At 48.8% G+C, this 11,528-nt stretch overlaps 1 protein-coding gene across 2 annotated transcripts in view; it reads left to right on the top strand.

Moving 5' to 3' along the window:
* The window catches only part of SUFU (SUFU negative regulator of hedgehog signaling), a 90,115-nt gene extending 83,287 nt beyond the window's left edge, over positions 1-6,828 (top strand). For both annotated transcript variants that reach the window (XM_014883783.2, XM_014883782.2), the window contains exon 12: positions 491-6,828. In XM_014883783.2, coding sequence (XP_014739269.2) covers positions 491-580 — 90 coding nt within the window. In that variant the 3' untranslated portion in view covers positions 581-6,828. The remainder of the gene's footprint in view (positions 1-490) is intronic.
* The last annotated feature ends 4,700 nt before the right edge of the window (positions 6,829-11,528 follow it).

Raw genomic sequence — 11,528 nt, forward strand, 5'->3', positions numbered from 1 at the left:
AGGAATGCTGTGCAGGCACATTGGCTTTCCCCAGCCAGGGCAACACAGCTGATGGCTCACCTACATTCCACCTTGAAGAGCAGGGGTTTGAAAGCTGCCCTGAGACTCCCTTTAAAGCAAATGTGGGCTCTGGGGGCTGGGCTGGATGAGAGGGACATGGTAAGATAGGAGGGAAGACACTTCTGCTGCAAATCTTCTGAAAGGTTGGGAAGGGGAAATGGTGATGGGGGCAGAAACCCTCTAAAATTCGTCTGATGAAATAAACAGTGCTTAGGCTGAAGGCTCGGAACTTTACTTTGGCAGCTGAGATAGGCCACATTATCTAATGTCCACTGCTGTCCAAAACATACTGATGGGGAAATGTTTTCTTAGTGGCCTCTTGTTTTAAAAAATAATAATAACATGGAGCTGCCTGCCTTTGCAACAATTTTGTTTTTTCTGTGCAGATTGCAGTGATATGCATTAACTGGTTCTCTTTACTGTCTTACAGTTTAAACTTCCAAAGGAGTACAGCTGGCCTGAAAAGAAACTGAAAGTTTCCATCTTGCCAGATGCCGTGTTCGACAGCCCACTGCATTAGAGCTGAATTACACTATTCTAACAACTGGGAGAGCCAAGTTACTGTCCATTACCCAGTGACTCACAGGATAATTAATGCAGTAAAAACTCTGCCTGCAAATAAAAAGAGTTTGCTGCACAACCACTGCAAACAGAAGAGGAGCTACTCAGCACCAGCCCAGACCGAACTGAGCCCTTTCCTTTATCCTTCCCAAGGCTGAACTCTCTGGGAACAGCCTGCGTATGTGTGAGTGTGAGTGAGAAATATTTAACTATGAAAATTAGTAGTAAGAATCCTTTCTCTCTCCTAGCTGCAGAACTCCCCTCTGCCTTAGCCCAGGGTGTAGACGCTCTGCACGCCTGTATTTACACATACATTTCTGCCAGGTGCGAGCCTATAATCCATGGATTAAATGTTCTTTACGTGACTCTGGAGTCCTTTTGTTAGCCAAACTTTTACTGACTGCAGAACTGTTCTTCCATGTGCTATTTTTTTTTCTTTTTAGAAATGGAATGGTATTTCCCCTGTTTAAAGGAGGCCAAAAGCTCACATGCTTGAAGCTGAACAGATTTAAAGATGAACTTTCTAGTTCAGTCAAGAAAAACAAATCCAGATCCTCCCTGCCCTCAAATTAGGCATGTTTTAAGTGTTGGTCTTGGTGCTATTAGCTATGGTATCGCTGCAAACAGAGGCAACTTTATTCTTGTGCATCCTGTCCTTGTGCCTGAACCCCAGGGAAGGTCGCAACCTCTGGTTTTGCACAAGCAGGAGGAAGAAAGCTACAGGGGCGGGGGAGATCTCCTGTTTACAGTGTGTTTATCTTTAAAGAGATACTGTCAAGTATTTTTTCCTTGCTATTGTACAGAATTTGAGAAGCTAGAAAGGATCATTTGTTCACAGGGACAACTTCAGCAGCTCTGCAGGATCAGGGGGCTGCTTGAAAGCGTATGAAGTGGAGATCTCTGCTGCCCTGGCACAGCAGAGAGGAGACTCAGCCTCAATGAAGCCAACTATTCTCCTGTTCCAGCAGAGTTGTGCCCTAGTGCAGCTCCATTTTCCCCTCTAGCCTCGCTGTGGTGGCTCTTGTTGCTGACCTTCCTCCTTTCAGATGGGTATGAACTGTAAAGCATCAAAACCAGTTTGAAAAGACACTCTCTCTAGATCCCTGTGGCTTCCTCCTTGGAGCAAAACGTGTGCAGAGGAGCCGGATCTCTGCAGTGCCAGGTTGTGTCTCTGCATCAGCTGCTGGCCCTGTGGATATGCTGCAGCAAAGCACCGCAGGCTTTACCCCCTGCTGCTGCTGCAGGTTGTTTCTGATGCATATTCCCCAGCCTTCCTCTGCTCATTGTCTTTTGGTGACAACTCTTCACTCCTTGTCAGGGGAGGTGCAGCTTTCCTTCCACTCCTTTCTGCCTACAAGATAACTGGTGGTTTATGCGCAGTTGCTGTGTGATCCTAATACAAGTATAACAAAAGCTTTTAACACTTAACTCTCTGATCAAACAGCAAAGTCCAAGAGGCCTCACAGTACCCTGGGGTTGGTTTTCTGTTTGTTTTCTGATTTAATTTCTTCCCAGCACAGTCAGCTTTGATGTTTTCTGCATATATTTGAGGCTGGTTAATGTTGGTCAAGAAGCAGAGCTAGGAGCCACAAAGCTTTACTTGGACTTGCTACAGAATTCCTCTGTGGCCTCAGGCAAGCCACTCAATGTCTCTCTGTGCAGAGAGGGTGACTATTGACTAGAGGGCTGTAGGACCTACCGAAGCATGCCAGGGTTTGCAGGGGAGGGCGTGCTTTGTGTACAAAGTAGTATTTGTATTATTATAATTGTTTTTATATTATAATTTAAGGCAGGCCAAATGCAGGGTCCAACACTGCTCTGCAGAACCTTCCTTTCTGCAAAGCTATGAAAGCAATTTACATGTAAATGAGTTTGTCATTTTGTCTGAACTCAGAGGATCATCTTAAAATCCTGCTGTGAAAGAACAAACTTTCAGATATCTGCATGTGCCAGCCAGGGTGATTTCTGTGCTGTGGCAGGCTGCATTCATCTATGGGATCTCTTGGCCAGTTTTCATTGTCCTGGTTAGCACTAAGCATCCCTCCTGCACTTTAGATGTATGTGCAAGGGACAGCGTGGATGTGAAAGTGGCATGAAAACCTGTCAGCCCAGCTTCAAAAACAACGTGCTCAAGTGTCCCACCACAAGATAATGGGCAACAGATAATTGTGGCAGTGGAGAAAATGCAAGGGCAGCCACTACAATTTTGTCCCAAACCATCCAACAGTAGCCTGTGGATGCTCTTGTACGAGCTTGCTGGGGGTGCCGCAACAGAGCTGGCCTGTTGCCACAGTGCTGGCTGCTCTTCCTTGTTTCCAGATGCTAGCTCTCATTAAAAGGAGCTTAAAATCCACATCTTGGTGGAGAAGGGACATTTGGAAGGTCAATTGTTGCTATTCCTGCAGAGATCAGCACGGGGCAGAGAGAAGTCCATCAGACCCTCTCTGGGCTCTGACACACATCTGGAAAGCTTGGGACCTCCTGCCCTATGAACTCTTTGAGCCTTCACAGCAGGAATCTGGTGCTGTATGCAGGGAAAGCACCTCCTCCAAGCTGGTTTGTGCTCCAGTTCTGCCTTTCTCATGCAAGTGTTTTCTCACCATATTTACTCTCATCAGGCGCTCTGGGCTGGGTTTCCATTGACTTCAGAGGGAGCACACTGAATGCATGTGATAATCCACCCAGTATCCTTGTGTGTGTGTGTGTGTATGTGTATTTTTGTTCCATGTCATGTATTTATATATAGTTCTGTGTATTTGAGTTATGAACAGGTGGCATGCCAGAAATCTCTATTTCTGAGACACTTTCTCACAGATTTTGCTGGTAGCCAGATAACAATTGAGGGGGGGAAGGCTTGAAGGGAAGGAAGTAAAATCTTCCTATTTAGGTGAGGGGGGAAATATTAGACAAATAATTGCTAAAATAGAATTCTGTGTCTTACTGTTAGAGCAACTATGAGAACCTGGTGAAAGTCACCCCCTAAGCTCTCTGGTCCTGTCGCTGCCTCTCAGCAACTTATCTAAGAATAAGAAAGTTGCAGTTACTCAGTATCCCGAAGAGCTGGGCAGCCACAGGACATCCCCTCATGATTCACATCAAGTTTGCAAGCGTGCCAAAGGCTTACTCATTGGCAAGTAAATTAGATGTGAAGTTTGGGTATTTTCGTCTTGGGGCAAGAGGACGTATCTGTGTGTGAAAGAAATGGAAAAGCAACCTTTGTATTTTAGTGAGCAGGTAGTTTGAAAGAGGGAAGTCATCAGTGTTAATAAATGCCACAGTGTTTTTCTAGCCTAAACCTGCTGAGATGGTAGGACCACTGGTGCTGATTTTTTCTAGATTGTGTAGACAGCCTGAAGCAGGTTTGCATAGAACCAAAGCCCGTGGGGCTTGTGTTGGCTAAAGACAGTGAGCTGGATGGAAATGAAAGCAGTTTAGAAAGCAGTGAGTACAGGATTTCTCTCTCCTGAAGAAATCTGTGATGCAGGTCAATTCAGATATTTGGAAAGATGAAGAGCCTTGAAAATCCGACATGTGACAGCAATTCTGAAATAGGAGAAGTCTTAAAAACCAGAGCTTCTCTCTCTCTCAATTTCTGATTAAAAACAGGACAAGGAATGTATCATTTCAGTATTAAAGTATGTAGGGTGTGATCTGAGCAGAGCAGTCAGTCTTGTAGTTGCTGTGACCATATTTTCAGTGGCTTAGATAGGTGGTGCCTGCTGTGTCTGATTCTTTGAGGATGGTGTATATTGGTTTTACTCTACGTGGAATTGCCAACAGTGATTTGAAATTATATTCTGAAGCTCTTCACTTTAAATATTCAGTTACTCTTGGATGGCTTTTGAAATTACACCATCAGGTCATCAAATGGTCTTGGGAGAAGTGAGGGTTGTGTTGTTTTTCATCTAGGACCAGTAGAAATATTTTTTTAAAAAACCCAAAACACTTGAAAGCAATGCTTGGCCCTTCCCTCCTCCCAGATTGGCATCCAGACTCCATGTCCTACTTTGCCAACTTGTATCTGGCCAGGACAAGGCAGCATCACATCAGGTAGGGAGAAAAGCTTTAGGCCAGAGGAAACTCTTAGACCTGTGTGTCCAATTTTCCCCTAGGTCAGAGCATGGCCATGTGCCTTCTGGCTCTGCTGTATCAAGTCTTGGGCTTCAGCCCCTGCTCCATCTCAGCCAGGTGAGGAGGGGTTCCAGCACCAGGAGAGCCCTTCCACCTCCCAGGAGCTGGGTGACTGCCCTCCTGTGAGAGAACACATTGTGCCTTAATTTTTATTGTGAGTGAAGCTGCAAGGGCAGACGAATTGTCAAGCAACCAAGAATTCCTTTCTGTGCATCTGTCCCTGTTGATAAATGCCAGCCTGCACAGCAGCCAGATTGTATCCAAAGCAATCTCAAAATCCACATTTTCCAATGGAATTCACCTCTTACGATTTTAAAGCTGGATTTAAGTCTTTTGACCTAACAAGCTCTGTTTCAACCTACTATTTTTATAACATTTTTTTCTGTTGTGCAGTGTCTGCTTGTTCTCTTTCCTTTTAAAAAGCCTCTAACCCTTGTGTTTGACATGAGTCCAAAATTTCAAATGGAGAATAGGCCTGAGGTTGTAAATCTGTTTTAAACGTGGTCCCATATTGACTTGTCTCTCAGGCAGTGAACCTGTCGTGTATTGTGCTTTACCACCTCTTCATTTCTACCATGATTCTGTTTCCCCTGAATTTGCTGACAGACTGTAAAATCTTCATAAGTGGCACATCAGTTCACAAACATCATTTCTAGTGTGCTGTGAAGGGGCTGCCCCATCCCTTTCCCTCGCTGGAAAACCACGGCATCGTTCACCATTTGGCTCGTGGAGCCACGATGCAGGAGAGGATCATCAGCCCAGGAATGGCTGCACATGGCAGATGTGGCTGCCAGGGCCTGGTTGTTTTTAAACTGCCCTGATGCTGTGCCTGCCCTCTCTAAAAAGAGGAAGAGAGAGAGAAAAAAACCCCAACCTCAAAAAGCCAAAGGAAAATTTCCTGCCGATTGTCATGTTTTGCAAACACTGGTCTTTTCTCTTGCCCTCTCCCTCCACTCCCAACGAGGCTGGAGATGAAAATGGCTCCTTTGTTCCTTTCCCTGGGGCCCAACTGCAGCGAAAGTGCGGCTCCGGAAACTCTCCACTGCACGAGCGGCGAGGGTGGGAGGGACCGAGCTGTCACCGTGTGCGGTAGGTCCTGCATAAACATGGATTGTTGACAGTGCCCCGAGCAGGATGGGAGCAGGAGGGCTCTGTGGTGCTCGTGGGGAGGCTCCTGTGCCCTTCTTCCTACAGAAGCAAGCAGGATGCAAAACCCACAGGAGCTGAGGAAGGGAAGGTAGGTGTGAATGGCCATGTTGTCCTGCTAGGGACTGATCATGGCCTGGTGGGCTCTGGGCTTTTGGCTTTCCCCAAAGAGGGAATTTGCAGCCCCGTGGAAGCAGGCAGCATCCTTCTAGGGGCTTGTAGTGATGCCCTGGCCCTCACACTGGGATGCTCCTTGCACCCATCCAGTCCTGTAGTCCTGATACTCTGAGTTTGGCCATGATCATGTTCCAAACCTAAGTTAATGCTTTCAAAACCCTTCTCTTGTCCAGCCCAGGCTGGATAACTAACTTTTCCCTTTTTTTAAATGGATGGAGGTTTTACCTCTCACTGGGGACACTACTTGTTTTGTGTACTGAATGGGAGCAAAGGCAAGGTTCCCAGGACAGGGGACACATGGGTGACTGGGACCACAGCAAACCCTGATCGCTGGGGTTGCCCTTGCAGCCCTGAGGTGAACTGTTCAGTACTTCAGCTGCGTGTGTGTGTGTGTGTGTGTGTGTGTGTGTGGTCTGCGGGCGTGGGGGTCGTGTGGATGGAGGAGCCCTAGGACACTCCCAGCGGGGCTGGAAGGAGCCTGTGTTTCTGTGGCTGGTGTACCAGTACCTTGTAGATGGCCTTTCTTCCCTCTCCCCTCCTCCTTTTTTTTATAAAACACAAAAAACAAACAGAAAGCTAAACTAGCAGAGGTTTTTAAATATTTTATATTAGTTTCTAATGTAAATTCTTACATTGTTATTGCAGTGCTGGGTGCGTTTCGCCTGCACGTGACTTTTTGTAATATTTTTGTGAATCACTAAACTTTTTTTTTTCCTCCCGTGTATTCTAAGTGCATTAAAGGTATTTGCAGAATTGTCAGTGTCCTTCTCTGCGGGCAACACAGTGGGACCGACTGCCTCCTGCTCAGCTCTGCAACTCCTTTGGCAGCTCCTTCTCCTCGTTGACACCTTCTTCCCTGCTCCCAGGGAAGCGGGGTCTTTTGACCAAACCTCTGGAATACAAGTGTGGGAGGGAAAGGGATCTTTTTTTCCCCTAAAAACTCAGCAAAACGACTGGTCCCAGGACCTGCCAGGTTCAGCATCTTCCATGAGTATCTGCTGGCAAAACCCCTTGAGTCAAGGCAGCCTGAGTGCCCTGACAGCCAAGGTTTTCTGTGCTCTTTGGACAAGCTGGAATGGGGAGTGCTTGCACGTGGGTCCAAGGATGCAGCCAGTTGGCCGAGGGATGGCAACCTCATCCACCAGCACAGGAAGGAGGGAGCTGGGGTGAGTGTCAGGTCAGGTCTGTGTTCCTGTCCTCTGCCAAGTGCCTCCTGGCTTCAGTGGGATTTGTGGGGGTGTGGATGTGTGAGCAGAGACTGAATATGTTGGAGAAGAGACACAGCAAACACTTAGGAAAAAATATTACTGAGCTAATGTTGCAATGATTTCCCAGTAACACAGAATGATTTTGCAGTAATCTTTTTATACTCATCAGTAATAAATGCCTTTAAGGCCAGAGAGAAAGGGTGGAATATCTGGGCAGGGGGGAAGTGAGATCGCAGTGCTCAGAGGAAGGATGACAGGGAAAGGAAAGGATGCATGGAGAGCCAAAATCCAGCTCTAGGCAGGTTTTGCACTTGCTCTTTGCAGGTGTTGACTCAGCCCACCCTGCATCAAAAGGGGAGCAATCGGCAGAAAGGGTTTCTGCAAGGATTCCTTTTCCTTTGAAGTTTGGAGTGAAAGCCATCGTTTTCCTAAGACCTCTCCCACAGCTGCATCCAGACACAAACTGCCCCAGCCCCAATGCAAAGCAGTGAGATCTCCAAGCTCTGCCAGTGCAGAACAGCCCCTGCTGGACGTGACAAAGAGAACATCACTGCAGCTTGGCCAGGTATCACTTGAGGAAATCTTGATGGTCAGCTGGGTTCCCCAGTGAGGTTATTTACCCAGACATGGGCTTGGGGGGAGAGAGGCCACCCACAACTGGTTCTTAGGCCCAAGACCCCCTCACGCCTCTTACCTTCCCAGTTTTTGAAGCATATACAAGCACAGGGCCACCCCGTTAGGACATCCCAGCAAGGATGGCAGAGCCAGACCAGCAAGGGACCCCACATAGTGCTGGGAGCCCTCATCACCAGCCACTTGGTTCATTTAATTAATGAATTAAAATATCCACTTTTGCCAGGCAGTACCCCCTTTGCAGCAGAGCATGGCAGCTGATTCCTCTGTTCAGCCCCAAATCTCGAGGGGACTGTGGAGCTGTAGCACAGTGGGGTGCCCCTCTCCTGCTGGCACCCTTTCCCCCAAGGCCCACCACTGGCACAGCAGTGCCCAGCCCAGGCAGCCTCACTGCTCTGCCTCCACCCCGGCCAAAAGCACCTTCGGGCAGTGAATTTAATTAAGGTTTCTGAAAAGCAGTGTCTGGGAGCCCCTCCTGGATCTGCGGCTCTGAACTTCATTAGGAGTGGTTTGTTGCTAATAATGCCAGCAGCTTCTCTAATTAATAATGGAAGGGCTGTGAGCAGATGCCAAGCCAGGAGAGGGAAGGGATTTGTTTGTTTATTTCGCTCCTCTCGGGTTTTTTTCTGGAGTGTGGAGAGAGGATTGGGGCTCGTTTCCCATCTGAGAACTGAATGGCAGTGCCTGAGGACCTCAGTGAGGAAGAGGGTGCACCTGTGAAGCCAAAGAGGGAGTTGGAGCAGGGTGAGAGATGGGCCCCCGTGGGTGGAACAAGGGAGCATCCCCCACAGCAAGGAGCTCCTACTCCCGTGGTGCTCCCTGCCCATCCAGGAGAGAGCCAACATGACCGGACTTGGACACCCAGGAACAGTTCTGACCCCCAACCCCCTCGCAAAGCATCACCCCCACAGCATGCCCCTTCCCGTGGCACATTCCCATCCCATGGTGTGCCCCCTAGCCCATGGCAGGATGGTGCAGACATGGGAACGAGGTGTTCTCCATGCTTCAGCCCCCTGGACCACAAGGATGTGTCATACAACACCCAGAAACATGTGTTCACAGAACAGCACACCAGACCCCTTTGGATTTTTCTTTTCCCCACTTTTTCCCTCATTTCTCTCTTGCTTGCTGTCTTTTCCAGCTGATGTTTCTGGCACAACTGGAAAAGCTGAGGAAAATCTCCTGACACAACCCAGTGCATAGGACCCAACATGTTAACACCACATATTCCTAGGGGCCCTGTGACCAAGCCATGACATGGAGACTGGTCCCAGAGCAGCCAGGCTTGGCCAGATCCTGCTGCTTCCCTCTGGCACAGGACAAGCACCCCCAGCGCCACAGCTAGCAGGCATCCATGTCCTGTTGCTTGTCACAGCCTCAGGTCTGGCACAGGAAACCAGGACCTGGCAGGAGTGGGAGGAGACTGTAGGGAAGCCCCCTGCATGCCCCAGCTCCCTATCTAGGCACCCACGGTTTGCCAAAAAGCTCCAGCTTCTCCAGTTTCAGAGCAACTGTTCCTGCTGTCAGGCAGGGTTTGCACTGGGGGAAAAAAATGGCCTTACCTTGTCCTGTCACCTCATCACTCACAAGAACTGAAGCAGTGTTTGGACAGGCCATGGCAGCTCGGCCACAGCAGCCTCAGTGCAGGCTTTGTCCCCTCTGTCCCCTCCATGCCCTACCACTCACCTGCCACAGGGAAGCACCTCCTGCAGCCTCATTTCAGGCAGCAGTCATTGCCAGAGGCTTTCCAAAAAAGCATACCTCAGGTTTGGTTTTGTTCTCCCTGGAGGAGGAGTATTTTTAATGCCCTTTCCCATCATTCTCATTTCCTCAGAGCTTCTACACTCTGGCCACAAATCATAACCTGCTGGAAGGCAGCAAACAGGGCTGTCCCAAGCTGGAGATGCTCCTGCTGCAGGAGATGGGGTACCCACTTTGGAAGGGCTGGACAGCAGGGAGCAAAGGAAAAAGCATGGTTAGATACTAAAAAATTTCCAAGAGTGTCCAAGGCCAAGATGACCTGTGAGACCCAACTTGCTGCCCAGGCTGGAATCATCCCTGTCTGGTTAAAGCACAAATATTCTCTCTGGCTGTTAAAAATGCTGGAGCAAGCATGGGGCCATGGCGCCTCGTATGTCTCGATTTTTGAACAGGAATATTATCAGGAGCTTGCAGCAAAAGGGGAAACATAAAGGCAGAGGGGCTCAGGAGTGGAGGGGCGGCTGGGCCGTGTGACAGGGAGCATTCCCGGGGGCACAGGGCGGTGTGGCAGCCTGCCCAGCCCCAGCACAGCCAGCTGAACAATACTGTGAGGCGTTGGGAACACGCTCGGCAGTGGGAATCCCAGTCCTTGCCTTAAAAGGAGATTTCAGGGAATGATTTTATTGGAAAATTGTTTTCTGATTATTCAGCTTGTTGAAAGTTTCATTTCATTATTTGCAACATGGTGGGAGGGGGGCTTCAGCTGCACAGGAACAGTGATGGCCAATGATGTTTCCGTGTGTTTCTAGTCCAGAAAACCCCATTAAATCATCATGTTTTACCTCCTGTGTTTGCAGACCAGAGAATTTCCCCCAAGCCCCCTTACACTGAGCCCAATAACTTGTGGTTTTGATTCAAGCGGGCAGCCCAGGACGACGTCCTGTCTCGGCTCGGTGACTTCAAGAGAGGAAGAATCTCCCACTGACTTCCTTTGGCTGTTTGTCCTGGTGGCCAAAAAAAAAATGCACCCCTGAGAGCAACACCCCACTGCCAACTTATTTCTGCTGCAGCTGCATCCTGCTTGCCTGGAGCCTCTTGTGGATGAAGGGGGATGCCCACACCACCCCTTAGCTGGTGCAGGTGTGCCCTCTGAGCCGCACAGATTGATACAGGAAAATAGCAGGGTACCCCCAGCCTGCTGTTAGCGAGCAGCTCAAGAGTTAATAAACTTCAAACAGATGTGACCAACGTGTCAAGACATGAGAAGTACGTGGTATGGATGTTTATAAGTACATTGACAGAAGGCATTCATAAAAGGTTATAAACTGTGGTAATAAGCAACCCATCAACTTGTTTGGACTCTAACATTTGATTAACCATTTATTAAAAGGTGCAGTAATCATTTATAAGCCATAAGTGGGACTGAACGTAAAGTATGACTCCTTTTATGTTAATAGAGGCCTCAAGAATTTCCTCTCCCTTCCTGACATGTTTTGGGTGGTTAAAGGCTAACCCTGGCTGCCAGGTGCCACAGCCCCTCCTTAGTGGTGTGCATTAGCTGGATTCACTCCAGGAGCCTCCCACTCTCCTGACACCCGTGGAGGGGATGTGGGTGTCCACACTACAGGTTTGTCAGGGCCCTGAGATTCTGTTCGAGGAGAGTCCTGAGTTTGTTCTGGCCAGGCTCTGGGTGACCTCCACCTGGAGCCAACCATCCCTTCAGAGACTGGCAGCAGGGAGGGATGGACAGAAAGGTGTTTGCTGCCAGCAGTTCAGTGGGCAGCAAGGGAAGCCTGGCAGCTCCGCAGGAAGAGGAGGGCCATCAGATGCAGGAAGAGCTCAGGCTCTTCTCCCAGGCTTTCCTGGCAGAGCCCAGCATGGGCCCTGCTGCCCACAGGTCCCCACTGGACC

This window comes from Sturnus vulgaris, chromosome 8 (assembly GCF_052056855.1).
Source record: "Sturnus vulgaris isolate bStuVul1 chromosome 8, bStuVul1.hap1, whole genome shotgun sequence".
In the NCBI taxonomy this organism is placed as follows: domain Eukaryota; kingdom Metazoa; phylum Chordata; class Aves; order Passeriformes; family Sturnidae; genus Sturnus; species Sturnus vulgaris.